Genomic DNA, 21,276 nt, shown 5'->3' with positions numbered 1-21,276 from the left:
AGTATAGAAGAGTAACATTGTCGATCTATACTTAATAGATATATACAACTTTAAGACAAAGGCTGACCAAAAAAGGATGTTATTTATAGTGAATGAACAGTGACTCTCATTTACAAAGGACTAAATAGGTCACCAAGACTTTCACTACACAACATACTAGCTTTGGAGTCTGATGCGTTCTCTCCTGATTAATAAAGGAAAAAGGCTGTATGTAGTTCTCAGCTCAATAATTTGGAGGTCTTCAGAGATTCTATTTAAAACAGAAAGAGCAGCTATTAGTCAGTGTACGTCTTTCTCGAGTCAGAGACTCAACACATTCAGTGATATTGCAGCCCCCACTTCACTGTCCATTTCAATAAGAAATCTTTGAGAAACATTATGTTAATTTTGGCCTTATTAACTCAAATAAATTACAACTTGATTTAAATTCTTGACAATGATACATTTTGGTCCAGGTACAAGGAAGAATTCTCCCTCTTCTCTACTGTTCTCCCACTGGGTAATTTACCTTTACCTAAGAGAGGGCAGATAAAACAACTCTATAGAGGTCATATCCTTTCACAAAGCCCCCCATTATTTACATGTAGGTACATGAACTGCCAGAGGATGTGGTGGAGGCTAGTACAATTGCAACATTTAAGAGGCATTTGGATGGGTATATGAATAGGAAGGATTTGGAGGGATATGGAGGCTGGCAGGTGGGACTAGATTGGGTTGGAATACCTGGTCGGTGTGGACAGGTTGGACCAAAGGGTCTGTTTCCATGCTATACATCTCTATGACTGTATGACTCTGTGTACATAGTACTTGATATACTAGCTTTCTCATGCCAGCTCTCAGTGAACAGAACCTCTGACATTCCTGTTTATATCTGTCAGCCAGGGTTCCCTGTTTGGACCAGAATAACAGGCCCAACCAGGGAACACATATTCCAAGAGGTCTACCTAGCTGATTTCAGTAGAATCACTACAGCAGGGAACTCCTTTCAATATGACAACTAAAAGTTTGCACTTCAGAGAGCTCTGTACTCCCTTAATATTGCATCAAGAACATTGTCTAGTTTGCATGCTCCAGTCTCGAGAGCAGGAATTGAACCCACAAATCTTCTAAGTATTCATTTCACAATCTGCGTTTTAAGGCAAGTGTGGCCAAGGTCACTTGCAACTATTTGGTTTACATTTGGTTGGGAGAGACAAGATGGAAATCTTTAATCTGGCCCATCATTCAGGGGACTGATGTAATCTGGTTGGCTCGTCATTTCATATCCTGGTCAATTTCTTTCCATATTTTATTTATCAATTGTAAATTTCGCAGCTTTTAAAAATGGTACAGAGCATCTAACTGCTTCCGCTTGCCTTGAAGAAAGATTAAAATGGCCTCCCTGTAATCTAGAAACAGCAACGGAACAGATGACAGACTGAGTAATCAACAAATACTTTGTTAAATAAAGGGAAAGAAAAGCAAATAATTTTACACTTAAAAAAAAATGTCATTCAGTTGGCTCTCCAGAGGAGGTGCTTTGATAGATTTAATTAGCCAAGGCAGGAATAGAAAATGGTGGCATGGTAATGTCACTGGACTGGTAATCTTGATATTGATGTTAATGCTCTGTAGATATGGATTCAAATCCCACCACAACAGTTGGTGGAAATTTAATTCAATTAACTAAATATTCTGGAATTGGAAACTCATCACAGTAATGGTGACCATGGAATTATCAACTGTTGCAAAAGCTTTGTTTCAGAAACACCTTTTAGGGAAGGAAATCTCCCATCCTTGCATGGTCCAGGCTACATGTGACTCCAGACACACAGCAATACAGTTGGCTCTGAAGTGGCCTCCCAAGTCACTCAGCTCAAGACTCCCAGAGAAGGGTGACAATCGTTGGCCTTGCCTGGGATGCACACATCCCATGAAAGATTAAATGAAAAAGTCAAAATGATGGAGTCCTACTCTCTAAAACCAGGTCCCTTTTAAGTCTGCCACTACTCAGAATAAATCTCAGGAAAGTAAGGCATTGACTGAAAATGTCTATGGGGATATTAGTAGGAAATAACACAATGATGAAACCTTTCATTTCAATTTTATAATATTTCCCAAACATAGTCCAACCTGAACATTACTCGCTGATATAGATCACTTGAGAAAAATGCTTCATCACCTCTCAATTACTTTATAGCAAAATATCTGACAGGAGTAACGACAGTCTATTCCAGAGGAAACTGTACATTGCATTAAGCACCTTAAAGCATGGCATTCAGAAAGATTACATTCAGTAATACAAGCTACTCTTTTGTATCTGCGGCTGTGACTCATATTCACTGTTAGCATAGCTCGCAGCTCAGAGCATGAGGTTAATGAATTTATCCTTTTATCTACAAAAAGCCTCTCTAAAGTAGTTTTGATAAAATATTGTTATTTCCAGAGCATTGTGAACAGAATTTTATTTCCAGATGCATCATCACACAGATTGCAAACCCATTTCAATGAATGGAACTGTTCTCTTTTTAATTGATTCTCAGGATGTAGGTGTCACTGCCAAGGTCAGCATTTATTTTGAGTCTTTAGTTGTCTTCGGACAATATTAGTGCACCTTCTTCTTGAACCATGATTCCAATACAATTGAGTGGCCTATTAACCACACTGGTATGTTTAAGTCAGACTGGGACTGGATGCTGGATTTCCTTCTTGACAGGACATTAGTGAACAAATGAGTTATTGAGGCAATCTGCCAGATGATAAACCATATCGTACCTGCAGGAAGTTACAAAACAGAAAAAACTCCTTTGCCGTACTGTACTGACCAAACCTGTGAGAAACTGATAGTTTGTTGTAATACAAATGAATACTCACTAACTACAATTGCACTTACTGAAAATTTTCCAGGCCTTTCACACGAAGCCTGGTGGGAAAATCTATACCTACCCAATCTTGAAGCTGACTCTAAATTGCATCACTGACGTAATTTTAAACAGGCGAGGGGTTGGCTGAGTTTGCATCTTGCAGGCTGCAGGAAAATTAGAAAGAGTTGTTTACCATAATTAGAATAATAATGACAGTAGTAATTCTTTCTATTACCTGGATTTGCTACCATTAACTCTTGAAAGGCATTGAATCATAACTTAAAAGTAAGTGTTGAATCAATTCAGTTGGAAATCTAGAAGAAAAATGTACAAAAAGAATTCAATGCTAAGTTCTACTCTATTAAGAAGCCCACTTCTGAAAAGTATTAGCAAGTGCATTGCTTAAACTGAATCAAGCACACTTAAGCTTAGGTTTCATGCACATTTTGAGAACAAATTTGGCAGCAGGAGGATTGCTCAGACTTCAGGACTTGAGTGTTCATATTATTCTTCCAAATGTTAGACATGAAGTTTGATGAGTTTGTTATAGTTTTTGATTTTGTGGGTGGGTTAGCTTGGTTGGCTGGATAGGTCGTTTGCTATGTAAAATGATTCCAACAGTGTGGGTTTAATGCCCACACCTGCTGAGGTTACTATGAACAATGCTTCTTCTCAAACTCTCTCCTCACCTGAGGCATTGTGACCCTCAGGTTAAACCACCATCAGTTCTCTCTCTAAGGGGAAAGTACACCAATAGAATATGGTGACTTTACCTTTACTTATATTTTAATCTAAGGTAAAATGAAAGGGGCTTTGGAACTTTTCCTAAGGCCTGTCCAACAACAAGGTGGGGTGAAATGTCTGTTAGAGATTATCAGAGATGTAAGTTGTTTTATTGGAAAGAAGGTGGGAAACATTCACACATGAACCAATGGCAACAACAGTCTTATTTACATCAATTAGATTTATAATCTCTGAAATCCCTGGAACATGGTCAGATTGTGAAGTTGTAAACACTTATGTTTTAGTTTATTTTCATGATAAGCGATTTGGGGTCTCAATGTGGTGAATCAGCAATCACAAGGTCAATGTGATTCACATTATCATGGAGTTGGGCTTTGAGGAAGGGCTCAGTTTCTGAAATATCCCTGAGAAAATCACAATCTCTTCATTAGGATCTGGGGGAGGGAATGATTAAAATTTGATAAAGTCTGTCTGGTTCATTATACAGAAACCAGAGTGATGTCCATGCTCAGATTGAAAGGAACAATGTATGAAGGATTTGCAACAAGGATGGAAGATTTGCCTAGCCTTTGCCAGATGGAGAACCTCCAAGAAAAGTAATCACAAAAGATAGTTCTTGGGTTAAAAAGGTACCTGGCTGGGAAATAAAAGTAGGCAAAGGAAGCAAGCATTTGCAAGCTAAGGATCAATTTAGGTGTGGATCTGGGAAAACTGATTGCATACTTAAGGGCAGAGTTATGTGTAGTGTGAAGTGAATTTTCTTTTGTCGACAGAAAAGGGGAAATTTTCTGTTCTGTAGCTGACAGTATAAGTTTACTACAATAATAGTGTTTAGCTGATAATGCTTTTAGTCTGATTGTTACAGAGAAAGACCTTAAAATATGAAAAAGTATTTATCATCCTTTTTACTATTAACGGAAAGGGTGAATTGTTTTAAGGTTGCTGGACTCTACAGGGATAGTAATGAATGGTACTGCCACTGACAAACATGTATGAAACAACTATAAAGAGCATGTTTTTACTTACCACCTTTCACAAACTCAAGACCTTCCAACAGGCTTCACAGCCAATTAAGTAGCTTTGAGATGAAGTACTAATATCAGGAAAGAGACGTTTACCAATTTCCAATACCACACACCCACTAACAGCAGTGAGATAATGAATGCTGGTTCAAGGAAAAATATTGGTCAAAGTATAGAGAAATCCCCCACCATTTTCATATAGGGTCAGTGGATCTTTTCATCTACCCGGGGATAGTAAATGACAGAATGCCTAACAATGTAGCATCCCTTCAACACTCCATTGAACCATGTTTTACATGTTGAATTGAATATGAGAGGCTTTGGATAGAGAGACTACATCTGATTTTGTAAGGCTATGTAATGCAACAACCAAGGATGTAACGAAAGCAGAGATTATGAGTGTTTAAGTTGAGAAATTGAATGTATGGTTGGATACATTGTGTGCAGGGCAAACACATATTGGGTTGGATCAAGTAACCTGTGTCTTTGTTGTTTCTCTACACAATTTTTATCCCATGCATACTCAGGACAGATTTGCATTGAAAGACATCAGCACCAGTGTAGAGCTGGGCTTACGGATTCTTGAGGCACCTTCTGGTAGTTTTCACGAAGCAAAAGGAGAATATTGTACAGGAGAAGAATGAGGTATGAGATATTAGACTAGAAAGGATCGAGGTGAGTTATGACCAGGTGTTATCAATTCTAGAAGGAGTGAAAGTAGACAAGTCCCCTGTGCCAGATGGAAATTATCTGAGGATTCTCTGGGAAGCTAGGAAGGAGATAGCTGAATCTTTGGCTTTGATGTTTGAGTCGTCATTGTCTACAGGTTTGGTACCAGAGGACTGGAGGATTGCAAATATTGTACCCTTGTTCAAGAACGGCAGTAGAGATGACCCAGGTAATTCTAGACCAGTGAGCCTTACTTCTGTTGTAGGAAAGGTTTTAGAAAGGATTGTAAGAGATAAGATTTATAATTATCTAGTAAACAACAATTTGATTTCAGATAGTCAACATGGTTTTGTCAAGGGCAGGTCATGTCTCACAAACCTCATTGAGTTTTTTGAGAAGGTGACGAAGCATGTAGATAAGGGTAGGGCAGTTGATGTGGTATACCTGGATTTTAGTAAAGCTTTTGATCAGGTTCCACATGATAGACTGTTGGAGGAAATGCAGACGCATGAAATTGAGGGTGATTTAGCAGTTTGGATTAGAAACTGGCTTTCTGAAAGAAGGCAGCGAGTGGTGATTGATGGAAAATATTTAGCCTGGAGTCCGGTTACTCGTGGTGTGCAACAAGGATCTGTTTTGGGACCACTTCTGTTTGTCATTTTTAAAATGACTTAGAAGCAGGCACAGGTGGATGGACTAGTAAATTTGCAGATGACACTAAAGTTGGTGGAGTAGTGGACAGTGTGGAAAAGTGTTACAGGTTGCAGAGGGACTTGTATAAACTGCAGAATTGGGTTGAGAGGTGGCAAATGGTGTTCAAAGCAGCTAAATGTGAGGTGATGCACTTTGGGAAGAATAACAGGAAGGCAGAGTACTGGGTCAATGGAAAGATTATTGGTAGTCTGCATGTGCAGAGTGATCTTGGAGTCCATATACATCAATCCTAAAAGTTGCACCCAGGGGGATAGTGCTGTTAATGAGGCATACGGTGTGTTATGTTTCAGTCTTAGAGGGATTGAGTTCCGGAGCCGCATTATCTTGCTGCAACTATACAAAACGCCAATGCGGCTACACTTGGAATATTGTATACAGTTCTGGTCCCGATATTTTGGGAAGAACGTGGAAGCAGTGGAAAAGGTGCAAGGAGGTTTACCAGGATTTTGTCTGTTCTGGAGGGAAGGTCTTATGAGGAAATGCTGAGAGACTTGAATCTGTTCTGATTGGCAAGAAGAAGGCGAAGAGGGGATTTGATAGAGACATACAAGATGATCACAGGATTAGATAGGGTAGACTGTGATAGTCTTTTTCCTAGGATGATTACTTCAGTGTGTACAAGGGGACATCACAACAAATTGAGGGGTGATAGATTTAAGACAGATGTCAGAGGCAGGTTCTTTACGCAGAGAGTGGTAAGAGCGTGGAATGCCCTACCTGCTAATGTAGTCAACTCAGCCACATTAGGGAGATTTAAATAATCCTTAGATAAGCACATGGATGATTTTGGAATAGTGTAGGGGGATGAGCTGAGAATAGTTCACAGGTTGGCGCAACATCGAGGGCTGAAGGGCCTGTTCTGCGCTGTACTGTTCTATGTTCTATATTCTATAATCTTGTCATTGCTCCAAATTTATTTAAAGTACCGTAGCTCTCCATTTATCAGCTGATTGATAAAGTCGTTCAATGCCTTCTCCCTCAGTACAGATCGGTGAAACTACCATCATCGTGACGTTTGCTTGTGTTCTTCTCATCCTGGGTTCTGGTTATCAGAAACAAAAGCATCTTCAGTCTAAAATGTTCAGGCCAAGCACATGGTTCAGTTAGAAAGATTCAATATGCCTGCTCCCCAACGTCAGAAGTACATCACACATGACAAAACGTTTCCATTAGAATTCTTCTGTTAAGTGGCTGAAACCATGATTAAATTCAGAATGGAAAGGAGATTATGCTTCAGTTATACAGAGCATTGGTAGGATCACATTGAGAGTATTGGGTACAGTGCTAGTCATGGTGCTTAAGGATGCTAATGCATTGGAAGCAGCTCAGAAAAGGTTTACTGGACTAACACCTGGAATGAGTAGGTTGCTTTGGAGGAAAAGTTAAATCGACTCGATCTGTATCCTCTGGAGAAAGAGTCAATACTGACTGAGTTGAAACATAAAAGATCTGAAGGTGACTTGACCAGTTGGACATTGAAAGGAGTTTCCTCTTGTCAGGTGGAACTGGGAGTAATAGTTTTAAAATAGGATGTTGCTCAGCTAAGACAGATGAGGAAACATATTTTTCCTCCAAGAAGATTAGGAGTCTTTGGAATTCATTTCCTTAAAGGGCAATGGATGCAGTGTCTTCAAACATTCTGAAGGCAGAGGTAGATAAATGCTTAATAGCCAGGGGATGAAAGGTTATCAATGATGTGCAGGAATACAGAGCTGAGTTAAAACCAGATCAACCATGATCTTATAAAATGGTAGAGCAGGCTTGAAGACACAAGTAGCTTACTCTTGATCTTTGTTCAAATGGAACACCCTTTAGATTCAAATAAAAATAAAAATTTGGGGAAATATTCATCAATACGGTTGCCATATCAAAACACTGAGTCACAGAGTCTGACATCACAGACAGAGACCATTCAGCCCACGCTAGACTATCTTTCAAAGAGCTATCTAATTGCCCCACTCTCTCTCTATCATCCTGCATCTTTTTTATGCCTTCTTTTTGAAAGTCAGTTTGGAATCTGCTTCATATTCCGCAGCATATGCTGGATCAGGACAATCTGCAGCACATGAGAAACCATATTTTCCAATGACCTTAAACTGGTGCACTTCGGTTTTCAAACCTTCCATCAAACGGTTTCTTCACTCTTAAGCTTTTAAAAACCTTCATAATTTTGAACAATTCAACTAACTTGCTCCCTAACATAGTGAGTAAAACACATACAATAAGGAGTTGACCATTCAGTCCTTGAGTCTCCTCCACCATTCAGCAAGGTCAAGGTCTGATTGTAACCTCAAGCCCCATATTCCCATTTACAGCTGATAACTTTTCACCTCCTTGCTTAATTAGAATCTATCCACCTCAGCCTTACAAATCTGCTAGGACTTTGAATTTAAAACAGTATCCCCTAGTTCTTGACTCTTGCATTCACCCTGTCTGGACCCTCAGGATTTTATGTTTCAATTAATTCAACTCATGCTCTCAAGGTCCAACAAATTCAAGTCTAGAATATGCAACTTGTCTATGTAAGATAAACCACTCATTGCATATTATTACTTATTAGTCTGGTAAACCTTCCCTGAACTGCTTCCAATGAACTTACATGATTCCTTATATAAAGTAATCAATACTATGCACTTTTCTATTCCCCTCACAGTACAGAATAACATTGCTAGCTTTCCTATTCACTTGCTGTAGCTATCTGCATACCAGTAATTGTGTGATTCATGTACTAATACACCTGCATGACAGAAAACTGTAATGTTTCACCATTTAGAGAATATGTTGCTTTTGTATTCTTCCTGCTGAATTGGACAATTTCACATTTCACACATTATATTCATCTGCCACATCTTTGTAGACTCACAACCTATGTTTTTGCAGCTGCTTTATGTATTCTTCACAACGTACTTTCCAAGTTATCTTTGTGCCAACATCAGATTTGGCAATCATATCTTCCATTCCTTCATCCGAGTTATTTGCATAATTTGTAAGCATTTGAGGTTCCATCAATCCATCTGGCCTTCCGCTTCTTTCACCTTACCAACCTGAAAAGACCCATTTATGTCCACTCTCCATATCCTGTTAAACAGCCAAACGTTTCTTTCTCCAGTGTGTGCATGCTCAATCCCCACCACACCATCAGTTGGGTTTATATTTGTTCTTATGACCACTGACAATTTATTGTCAATTGCAGTCAAAACATGTCTCCTCTCCCTCTAATGGAAAATGGCATTTTTCTATTCGATGTAACAATGTCCAGTTTCTCAGTGTCACTTGTAAAACTGTTATCATTTGTATGTGGACGTTATTGAGGAGTAGGTCGCTCATCACTTTAAACTATCTTATTATTTAACAGATTTAGAAATGCAATGCATTCCCCAACTCATTGCTCTCGTGTTGATTGAGGGGGGAGTGATTGATGTTGATGCTTTTGTTTACACACTTCATGATTGTAAAGTCCAATCACATTCAGATGCAGTTTGAAGTCCGAGAATCTTCCATGTTCTCCAATGCTGAGTCCCTGCCCACACCCAGTGTGTCCCTGCCATGCAACTCCCCACTGCCCCCAAGCATCCACGTACCTTTTCCCCATCAGTAATTCCAGATATATCCTAGCAGCTATTTCACCAAGCAGTTTGTTGTAGTCATTGGTAAAAATTGCGTCTGAATGTCGTTTTGCTCTGGAGGAATGGAAAGAACCACACGGACAGTTTGAATATAAAGGACTTTTGAGAGATTTATGAAAAGAAATTATTAATTGCAAAACTATTGGACAGTTTGTGTAGAACTGATGGATCAGACTCTGAAAAGAAGGGTTGTCTGGACTTTGCCCCCCCAACATCAACTACTCTTCCCTTGCAATTGCTTCTTATTGACAGTTATAAACCATTCAAACACACACCAGCCCTTGCCTTAAGCAGTATGGGTACTGGGAAGTCATGTGCTCAACAGTAATGGGAATAAGAGATTGCCTTAGGCATAAAGGTTGGGCCTGTACTCACTGGATGTCAGCAGATAGGGAGGCAATCTTCTTGGAAAAGATTCTGAGGTGCTTCTTGGGAGAGGAAAGAATCGAACAGTGGGCACAGTTCATAAATAAAATGTATTTCACTTAAAATAGAAATGAGGAGATAATTCTGCTCTCAGTTGCACCTCTTGGGAATTCTCTTCCTGTGAGCATTGAAGGCAAAGTTACTGAATATGTTCAAATCTGAACGAACAGGTTTTCTTTTTAAAATCAAAAAGGAGTCAAGAGTTATATGGGGAGGGAAATTAGACAAGAGAAATAAGGCTGCAACCAGATCAATCACGAATTGGGTTTGAACGTGGGACAAGCTCCAAGTTGTGAGTGACCTGCATCTGTTCTTTTTTTCCCTAAGTTTTAATGTAGATCATTGTACTGGACCAACATAGTGAGCAGTTCTGAATGTTTTTTGTTTAAATATGCAAGATTAGCAATGTAATTCTCTCACCTTGGCATGCTGGCGGAGAACTGGTAATAGACTTTGTCGCTGTCTGACAATGGGTTTTGGTAAACGCCACTATCAGCTCCCACTGGTGATTGTGACTGATCCTCACTGGACTGTCCATCGAAACCAACAGCATTTCGCAGCCTGAAGGTCAGAGGTAAATAAAGTCAGTCCAACTATGGTCAGCCTTGATGGAGCCATCACTGGCGTCAGATTACGAATTAGCATGGGTCTGATTATAAACAGCATAAGGCTGGCTCACAATGTGTTGGTGTAACTCAGTGGCCACAGTGCAGACAAACAGCATAGACGGAACCAAATATGGCAACAATCCAAACTATGGATAGTATCAAAATAACAGAAACGAATTGTATAAAAGGGTGATATGTCCGCAATTTGAGGCACAAGTGATTTTGTCACTATCTGTAGGCACTGGTTACTTTATCGTTGAAGTTTTCCAGACGATTTCCCCGACGTACCGATTAGCACAAACTTCGAATGATCTAATCATGGCCCAACACTGGATCCCTGCAATTCTACTCCAACAGCATTCGGGACAGACGAAAGAAAGCCGTTCGCAATAAACAGCGAAAATCTCAATCGGGTGGATGTCCTTCTCTCCACCCGGGACAGTGGGGGAATTCTTCAGCGTTACTATCCAGCGTGTGCTATACGTAATGTGACATTGATATTGAAATCCAGGATAGTCCACTAGAAAGATTTGGGAGGGAATCTCAGATTGCACACTCCCTGCTCAATCTGCAGAGTGTCGTGTAAGGCGACTTGTGATAGGAGTGTTATAACATCTGCAGCCCATAAACAGGTTATTCATCGCAACATTGATCCATGTTGACATTCCCCCCTTTCCAACCTCATCCCCTCATTCTCCCAGTGACTCTTTCCCACTCCCCCCGCCCCCGCCGCACAGATCTAGCTTCTCCTTGAAATGTGTACAACTTTACTCGGTATGGTGGCCATCATTATTTATGGGCATCATATACGCGCTTAATGTGATGGATTAATATCAGGCGAAATGAAACGAAATAGTCTGGAAGTTGTGATCATCATCAGCGAATCCTCCCCTCTCCCCACCCCCAATAGCGCGTGTTGTCATGGCAAAGTGCTGGACTTGAGGCTGAACCAGCCATCCCACCCCCAAGTAAGTGCATGTCTACATCCTGCAATGTCCAATCGAGATTGCAGATGAGCCCATCAGAAATAGGAACAGGAGTAGGCCATTCAGTCCCGCGAGCTCGCTCTACCATTTAACAGCATCACAGCTCATTCCACACTCCTCCCTTCCCTGCTCCTTTCCGATAACCCTTGATCTAACTGGTCAAGAATCCATCTTCATAATGAAGGGCTTTTGCCCGAAACGTCGTTCTCCTGCTCCTCGGATGCTGCCTGACGCGCTGTGCTTTTCCAGCACCACACTCTGGGCAAGAATTATCTCAGCCTTAATTCTACAGAATGAGCCACCTCCCCACAAACTTCCTCCCTCCCCTACCACAACAGCTCTCTGTACAGCTCAATGCTATATTTTCAAAGCTACAATAATAGGATTGCCCACATGAGTTCAGGACTCTTTATACAAAGAAAGTCAATGGGGCGGGGGTGGGGGTGGCGGTGGGGGTTTGAAATAGAATTGAGTGCCTTTGGAAGCTGGAGAGAAAGCGGGGAGTGAACTTACCCCAGGTGGGAGTAGGTTCCGAGGGCCGGGAACCCCGATGTGCGGGAGCAGAACACATTCAGAAGAGCGAAAAGCGTCAGGAAGTGGGAGCTGAGCCGGATCATCATTGCGTCGGGTCCTGAAATCCAACACAAAAAGGCGTTAGCTCAGGGTCTCTCACTCGGCTCAATGGTTTCCGACCTGTGTCCTGGCTGAAAAATTAGGGAAGTCCATTTTGGGGGGAATGTGGGGTAACGGAATAAAAGGATCTAAGTTCGCCCTTCAATCTTTCTTGGAAATAAGACACATTCTACTCGATATTCTAATCTATTATCTCTCAAACCCATTTCTCTCATTCTCTCTCTCTCTCTCTCTCTCACACACACACGCACAATAACTATCAACTCGTCTGGAAATACATGGGAAAATACACTGTTAAAAATGATGCAGTTTTGCATTTTCCAGAAACAAATTTATCGACCGAAAGCCAGTTGAAAGGCTTACCAGATACTGCACTACGTCGTTGCTTCAGGCTGGAGTTGGAGGTTTGATCGCTGTCCTTGGTGCTGAATTGGACAACGAGAAACTAAAGCACAAACGATCTCTTTCAGTTGTTTGCGTCTGTTTCTGAGTCTCTGACAATCTCCTTAGCTCTCTCTCTCTCTCTCTCTCTCTTTCTCACAGTAAAGTCGAGATCTCCTAGTTCTCTTCAAGTCCCAGGACCGGGACTCTGATAAACAACACTCAGAAACTTGCGGGTTTTATACGACAGAGCAAGTCACCGTCCACGTCGAGCAGTCACGCTCCAGTTCCAAGAAAAAAAAGAACAAAATACATACACAACGACGTCATCGGCATTCCCTATGGAATGAGAACACGTAGTCAAAGTCGGGTTAATACCTTATCGACGGAGGTGCTTGTAATGCGTGGTCATCTCCAGAGCCTGCTCTCTCCTGTGTATTGAAATGTTCAGCGTCAAATTCCAAACTTTCCCCGATTTCTAATGTTCCTCCATTAGAAATGTGCATGTTTCAACAGTCCCCAACCCCCTTCCGTATGGAATCTTACAGCACGGAAGGAGTCATCACAATGCCTTTCTATTAAAACTAACCAATATCTTAACCCCACAAGTTTCGCTCCTTCAACTAATGATCTCGTTCTTTTTGAAAAAGCTTTTCAAAGTTGTGTACCTCAATCACATCTCACTCCCTCTATAAAGTGTTAAGGTCTCCTTTGGATATTTTGCCAATTATCTTAAATTTGTACCTTTTGGTTACTGACCCATTGGTCACAGTCTCTTCTCATGCCCTCTTCATTTTCAATCCCTCCATTAAATTTCCCCTTAACCTCGAATGAACAGGAACAGTCTCAGTATTTCCACGTCGTGAAAAAAAAGTCGCTTTTATAAATCTATTTAGATCTGGCTGAATTTTCTGTTCAACTGATGAATAGCTAAAAACACCCAAATACAATAATTCGAGCAATTGAACATGACCTGGACATTAGAATTTGTGCAAATTTCGATTTTGTACTTATGGTATTTCTTCTCCACCTCCAATTGCCGCGGCATTAGATGCAGAACAGATACACACGACTGGATATGTCTGTATCCATTTTGGTAGAATATGACATTAGGAATTTATAAACGGCACATTACCTTGTCAGCTATGAAATTATTAATCAAAAGATTACTTTTTTGTACCAACAAACTAAGACAAAAGGGAAAATTAATCCCACTTGAAAATTGTCTCGCTATAATTGGTTTGCGTGACAGTTTAGTAAGAACCTGTTTAGTAAGAACCCTAAGGTGTGTTAGCAAATGTAATCTAATGAAGGCTTCACAAAGTTTATGTGTGGATTAATGAACGCGGCGATTGCAGCAGAACCTAATCGAAAAGTTCAGAGAGTTTGCGTTCAAAACAGTCAATGGTTGGTTGATAGTGGGGCAGTGGTAGTGTCCCTCCCTCTGAAGCTCCGAGGCCGAGGTTCAAGTCATATCTATTTCATAAAAGACATATTATAACATGTCGGTTCAGAAATGTTGAGTGTTCGCGATCATAGTAGAAGCGAGACTCCCGAATCTCTTCTGTGTAAAAAAAAACACACCCAGAACTGAGGGGATGGTAGAAGACAGTAAACATAAGGGAACTTGTGTCACAACAACGTTATTAAATGGCTGGGGTACAACATTATTCCGGGAAACATGCACGAAATTTCTTCAGGTTACTTATATGGAGGAGGCAACTTTAGGATTAGTTTAATCAAGGAATTCAAGAGAATTTGCGTGTAGAATCATTCATATCCAGAAACGAAGTGAAGTGTGGAATTTAGATGAATTCCAGATTAATTGAATGCTCAGTAAGAATTCTCTCGGAACATTTTGAAAATGAATGGACTCTGCCATCGATGGCCTCTATGTAGGAAACGTTGGGTACTCGAGAGGAAATTATAATGGTAACTCAACAAATCTGTTCAATTCCTTAATCAATGGATACCTAATTGCAAGTTATGGGCTACGATTTAACAAGGGTTTCGTTGGGTTAGGGATACCTGGGAATTAAAACAAAAACGTTTTTGTTCCGGAGCAGAAGTGTTCTTATATACACCTGGAGCACGTGGAACTGGAACTCAGGTCTCTCGATCTAGGGATAGACACTCTACTACTGTACAACAAGAGAAGCCCAGGGATGCAATAGGTGGGTTTCTAATAAGGGAATCCTGTTAATCTGGCAATTCACTGAATTCAATATGAGAAAATGGTGGGTTACCTGGATCCCATTTCCAAATCACACCATTTAGATTGTGTTTTACTGGGCTTTGTTTGTAGATATCTAATTGGCCAGATGGCTGATCACTGATGATAGTTAATGATAAAAGAAAGCCATGGTAATTTGGTGGTGGAAAAGCATCTCAGTTGTGCGTGATAGCTCTTCTGGGTAATAAAACAAATCTAGATTGTATTTACCTCTAGACCAAGTGGCCTGGGTTGGAGTCCTACCTGCCCCAGAGGTGGGGATTAGCATCTCTGAACAGGTCCATCAGAAAATATCTAGATGGCTTTAAGGGTTGAATGGCTCAGTGGTAGTGTGACTACCTCTGGTCCTGAAAGCCTGGGTCAAGCACCACCTGCTCTCGAAGCATGTCATAACCCATTTGAACAGATTGATTCAAAGCATCTATTTGGATTGCGTTGTGGCTTTCCTCGAATGGATTAGCTGCTAGATTGGATGTCTATAGTGTGTCACAAAATAAATTAAGTTGTGTTGAGGAGAGCTCCTGTAAAACAGTGACAGTGTCCCTACCTTTGAGCCAGGAAGTGTAAGTGCAAGTCCCAGCAGCTCCAAAGGTGTAATAACATCTCTGACAGGTTGATTAGTTGCATTGGAAGCTGATTAAATAATGTATTAGTTTTGTGTTGAGCTTTTGTGGTGCAGTGGCAAAATCCCTCCCTTTGAAACAGGAGGCCTGGGTTCATGCACCATTTGTTCCCGAGGTGTGTAATAACAACAATGCTCAAGTTAAAATGAAAACATCTCCACCGATCACTTACTCGTAAGCTGACATGAGCTAAGGCTACCCAAAGGGGAAAGCTAATAATCGTGATCCAAACACAGCGAATGTTTTCAATAGGAACCAGCAGCTGATTAATGAGTTGACATGCACGAAATCTTATTTGCTCTTTTGTCAACAAATTCACCCCCAAATCAGGCACAAAAGATCTGTTTTGAAGAATGTTTCTTTTGTGTTTGAACTTAACAATCAAACGCATTGAAGGAATTTATCTTTTGTTCGCTAGTTTGGGAGAACATTCATTTAGGACATAGAACATAGAACAATACAGCACAGAACAGGCCCTTCGGCCCACGATGTTGTGCCAAACATTTGTCCTAGCTTAAGCACCTATCCATGAACCTATCCAATTGCCGCTTAAAGGTCACCAATGATTCTGACTCTGCCACTCCCACAGGCAGCGCATTCCATGCCCCCACCACTCTCTGGGTAAAGAACCTACATCCTGACATCCACTTATACCTTCCACCCTTCACCTTAAATTTATGTCCCCTCGTAACACTCTGTTGTACCCGGGGAAAAAGTCTCTGACTGTCTACTTTATCTATTCCCCTGATCATCTTATAAACCTCTATCAAGTCACCCCTCATCCTTCGCCGTTCTAATGAGAAAAGACCCAGCACTCTCAACCTATCCTCGTACGACCTATTCTTCATTCCAGGCAACATCCTGGTAAATCTCCTCTGCACCTTCTCCAAAGCTTCCACATCTTTCCTAAAATGAGGCAACCAGAACTGCACACAGTACTCCAAATGTGGCCTTACCAAGGTCCTGTACAGCTGCAACATCACCTCACGACTCTTGAATTCAATCCCTCTGCTAATGAACGCTAATACACCATAGGCCTTCTCACTAGCTCTATCCACCTGAGTGGCAACTTTCAAAGAGCTATGAACATAGACCCCAAGATCCCTCTGCTCTTCGACCTTACTAAGAACCCTATCGTTAACCCTGTATTCTGCATTCTTATTTGTCCTTCTAAAATGGACAACCTCACACTTGACAGGGCTGAATTCCATCTGCCACTCCTCATCCCAGCTCTGCATCCTTTTGCAGCTGACAACAGCCCTCCTCACTATCCACAACTCCACCAATCATCCGATTTTGTTATGGAGTGCAGGCATTTATTTTTCTTTTGTTAATATTTTTGTTTGACTCACCCAGTTCGAACTGAATGTAACAGATCTTCAAACAGAAGTTGAATGTGTTCTCATGAGCTGCATTGAAAGCTGATTAAATAATGTATTTTGATTCATGTGTCTTTAATTTTATGCTTCCCCAATTAAGAGTACACTTGACGTATTTGGAATTGAATGCAATTAAGTGATCTTTAACTTTCTGTAGTGTTTTAGTATTTGGTGGTGGTATTAAAGTGAAGGTGCCCAGATAAGTATCGTGAGGGAGTTCTAACAATATTTGGACTAACCATCATCAGCGCAGTTGATATATAAATTCAACTTTAAAATGTTAGTAAAACTTTCTCATATTTATTAAGTTTCCATGTTCTAACGAATGTCACTGTGTATTATATTAGTTCAACTTGTTCTGGATCATTTTGAAACTAAGTTGATAACGCTTAGTTCTTATGAGAAAAATCCTGTTGGACACCAGGGAGTGAGTCATATCCTCATCAAATTCAGATCACAGAACATTTTTAAGAACCACTTGAAAGTGAGAATGTCAGTAAATTAAATCTTTAGAGATAACTGGGATATCTTCAAAGAAAAATAATTTTTAGTATGGATGTGTCTTTTCCAAAGTCTACAATTATTGTCTATTCCTGATAAAGGGCTTATGTCCAAAACATCGAGTCTCCTGCTCCTTGGATGCTGCCTGACATGCTGTGCTTTTCCAGCACCACCTTTTTTTGACATGGAATTGTTGCTTATTCCTAATTAATGATGAAAGATAGTGATGGCTTTTACACTAAAACACTGCAGTCCTGAAATTAACTTGCTTGCAAACTGTGATGAGGGCAGTTAAGATTTTTGACACTTCCACAGTGGAAATTATTTAACTTGATAAGAATTGATTCAATCTTAGGAAATCCATTTTATCCATTTTCTGAATTGCCTTGTGTCAGGTATTGAGTCAAGTGTGTAATGCTGGAAAAGCACAGTAGGTCAGGCAGCATCTGAGGAACAGGAGAATCGACGTTTCAGGCAGAAGTCCTTCATCAGGAATCTGCTTTAGGGCAGAGGAGATGACCTCGGGGGGTGGGGGGGTGAGGGGGGGGGGGGGGGCGGGGGCTGCAATGAGAAAGGGACTCACTAAGATCCTGGTAGAGAGAGGAGGAGAAGTTCTTCAAGGTAGGCTTCCTTGGAAGAGGCTTCACAGTAAGGTTAAAAGCAACTAATACAAAGTGAGGACTGCAGATGTTGGCAATCAGAGTCGAGAGCGTGGTGCTGGAAAAGTATCCAATGAGGAGGAGAATTCAGGCATCAGCCCTTCATCAGGAGTCTTGTTATGTGAGGTATTGCTGGTTTCAATTTAAATGATCATATGGTGAATTATGATCACCTGGATTTGAGTTCCAGATGGAATCGAATTAAAGATTTTTAATCAGTAAGGCAAGTTATGGGGATATGCAGGAAAGTGAAGATGAGGATGATTAGATCAGCCATGACCTCATTAAATGGTGGAGCACACTAACTTGGCCAAATGGTTCTACTTCTGCTCCTTAATGGGTTTAGTTGCTACTGATATAAAATAATTGAAATCTATGACCAACAGATATAATGTAAGAAGATAAGCATCTGTAATAAAGACAAAAGACCTGGTGTTTATTTTCAATATGTTGCTATTTCAGATTTCCAGAAATTTACAGTTTTTTTGCTTTTTAAGGTTGGAGATGGATAATCTTGGATAAATAGTCTCTTAAATGAATAACTATATCAAGCCTTGCAGAAATTAAGAAATGCCTCCCTTCAAGAATGCAACAAGAGCTGATGTTAATTTATATCTCACACTAATTCTGAGATTGACTTGATTTGAGAGTTTAAGATCAATCTTGCAACTAGAAATACCTGGTAATGAAATGGATGTTTTGTCTGACACAGAAATCTGATGAATTTAGCAATGTAACTGAATTGTTTTAGTTAAACATCAGTTTGGATGAGGACCCAATTTTCTCCTCTTTTTTCCCATTAGTCCCTATTACCACCACTAAATGTAAGGTTCCCCATGCTTCTGATGGAATTTGAATAAATCCCCTTCCAACCATATAGTTTGAAAAGGGATGAAATTAAGAGCTCATCAATCAGGGCATGACAATATGTCTCAGAATGCAAATTTGCAATGAATCACTAAAGGACTGCTATAGGTAGCCAGAACACATTCCTTTGTTTAAATCTCCCATTACTGAAGATAAAAAATGTAATATTGGTATTTGTGGGGTTTCCTGTTGTTTCTGTATTTTCCTACATTGTGACAGTGACAATGTTTTGTAGGAGTGGATAAAGAGTGAAGCTGGAAAAAACACAGCATGTCAAGCAACATCAGCAGAGAAGAGGAGTTGACATTTCAGGTCAGAACCTTTCATGCTTTGTGGGCAGTGAAGACAATGGAGATTTCTTGAGGTCATCAAAGGCACTATGTAATGCAACTGCCTCCCTAATTTGTTCATTATAATAAAGGTATGATAGCAATATTTTTGTCTCAAGCGTTTTTTTTTGTCAGCATCTGTTCAGTGGTCGCACTCTCATCCCCAAAATCTGAAGATTTTGTTCATTCAAGTTCCATCCAGATTTGAGCCTGCAATCTTGATGGCCATGCAAAAGTTGCTACACTGTTAGAGATATCATCTACCAAAGCAATGTGTTGAAACACACCTAGTGGACCTTAGCAGTTGAAAGTAAAAGTTTATCACGATTGAGATCACATCAAGAGAAATACCAAGGAATGCAGCATGAAGCAATGTGACTTAAGTGGTGTTTGAAATCACAATTATCCATTTACATCTGCTTGAATATATTAACAGCCAGAGAAACACACCATACCCTTTATTGCAATCAAATTCACTGACACACTTTAGCACTCACCTTGGTGCAATCTCAGAGCAAGGAGCCATCCATTTAAGACAGAGATGAGGAAGAGTTTCTTCTCTCAGAGGCTGGTGATCCTGAAGAATCCTTTCTACAGAGGGCGGTCAAGGCTGGGTCATTAAATATGTTTCTGACTGAGATAGATTTTCAATCGTTAAAAAATTCAGGGGTGATAAGCAGAAGGCAGGCATAATGACAAGCTCTATATTAATGAATATGAAATTACAGAATTGTAGAATCCCTACAGTGCCAAATGAGGCCATTCAGCCCATTGTTAGTACTGGTTTTCTGCAGAAGACTGGTGTCAACCCCAGCCCCACCTTTCTCATATTCTGACAAATTCCTCTGCTTCAGACAATGATTGAATTCGTCATCTGCCATGATTTAATCGCCACTAAAATGTAAGGTGGGACATTCCAAAATGCCAACCACTGACTGTTTTTAAAAAAGTCTTTGTCATCTATTCACAGCTTCTTTCATCAGTCATCTTAAAACTGTGTCACTCTATTCTTGATCCTTCCAAAAATGTAGTTTCTCCCTGGGTACTCTGTAGATACTCCTTATGATTTTGTATACCCCCTCTAAATCGGTTCCCAACCCTAACTTCTCCATGGAGACTACCCCAGCTTCTGCAGTCTATTTTCAACTTTGATACCAATCACCTTAATCTTTTCTGTTCCCTCTCCAACATGTACATATTCTTCTTTAAATGTGTTACCTGGAACTTGACACTACTTCACTTGTGGTCAAATCATACCCTGTTTTATACAGGGTCACTATAGCGAGGAGGGTTGGTTAGCTTATTTGGCTAGATGTTTGGTTTATACTGTAAAGTAATGACAACAACATGGTCCAATTCCTGCACTGATTGAGGTTACCATGAATAGCTGTCCTTCTCAACCTTTCTCCCTCCCCTGAGGCTTGTTAACCCTCCAGGTTAAATCGCTTCCAGCTGACAGTCTCTCATGAGAAAGCAGTTCAATAGGAGAATGATAGTTTTACTTGTATTACACCTTCCTTGATATTATAACCTATACCACTATTTATATGGTCCAGGACTCTACTGTATTATTTTAAATAACACTCTCAGTCACTTAACCTATCTACATTTCTTGGTAGGTGCTTTATATCATCTTCACAACTAACTTTCCTACCTGCCTGTTGCATCATCAGCAATTTAGCAATCATACCTTCCATCCCTTCATCTATATCAATTATCAAGTTAGGTCCCAGCACTGATCCCTGTAGCATGACAGTCATGAGATCTTGCAAACCAGAAAATTACTCATTATTAAGTTTTCTGTTAGCTTGGTAATCTTTTACCCATGCTTATATATTCCCATCATGCCAAGTGCTTTTAATTTTCACCAACTTTGTGACATCTAGACAAATGAATTCTAGAGATGTAAATACAATAAATCTACCAGTTCTACTTTATCTGCAGCATTTCACATTGTTAAAGAAGTTCAATAAATTGAAAGAGAAATCATGTTTAATCACAAAACGTTGAATATTAAAAATTAAATATAGTAT

The 21,276-nt window shown here is 40.2% G+C and overlaps 2 protein-coding genes across 2 annotated transcripts in view; one reads left to right on the top strand and one right to left on the bottom strand.

Annotated features, from left to right (window-relative positions):
- The window catches only part of LOC132819328 (collagen alpha-1(XII) chain-like), a 119,191-nt gene extending 99,842 nt beyond the window's left edge, over positions 1-19,349 (top strand). Inside the window, 1 exon segment of the mRNA XM_060830785.1 lies at positions 19,150-19,349. Coding sequence (XP_060686768.1) covers positions 19,150-19,151 — 2 coding nt within the window. The 3' untranslated portion in view covers positions 19,152-19,349.
- LOC132819327 (VIP peptides-like) lies at positions 2,979-12,760 on the bottom strand. The gene is made up of 6 exons (XM_060830784.1): positions 12,635-12,760; positions 12,152-12,269; positions 10,465-10,605; positions 9,574-9,672; positions 6,919-7,034; positions 2,979-3,007 (listed from the first exon to the last, which is right to left on the bottom strand). Exons 2-5 carry the CDS (start codon positions 12,256-12,258, stop codon positions 6,971-6,973), a joined length of 411 nt encoding a protein of 136 aa, XP_060686767.1. The 5' UTR covers positions 12,259-12,269; positions 12,635-12,760; the 3' UTR covers positions 2,979-3,007; positions 6,919-6,970.
- Positions 19,350-21,276: the final 1,927 nt, after the last annotated feature.

The sequence above is a fragment of the Hemiscyllium ocellatum genome, chromosome 10, assembly GCF_020745735.1.
Source record: "Hemiscyllium ocellatum isolate sHemOce1 chromosome 10, sHemOce1.pat.X.cur, whole genome shotgun sequence".
Lineage (NCBI taxonomy): Eukaryota > Metazoa > Chordata > Chondrichthyes > Orectolobiformes > Hemiscylliidae > Hemiscyllium > Hemiscyllium ocellatum.
The sequence above is the reverse complement of the archived record's forward strand: the minus strand, read 5'-3'. Positions and strand labels throughout refer to the sequence as shown.

Excerpts from the sequence above, each read along its gene's own strand:
- LOC132819327 (XM_060830784.1), bottom strand. The coding sequence starts at position 12,258 with ATGATGATCCGGCTCAGCTCCCACTTCCTGACGCTTTTCGCTCTTCTG. Across the intron at positions 10,606-12,151 it reads GGAACCTACTCCCACCTGGG|GCTGCGAAATGCTGTTGGTT; the intron begins GTAAGTTCACTC and ends TCTGACCTTCAG. Across the intron at positions 9,673-10,464 it reads TTCTCCGCCAGCATGCCAAG|AGCAAAACGACATTCAGACG; the intron begins GTGAGAGAATTA and ends CCATTCCTCCAG.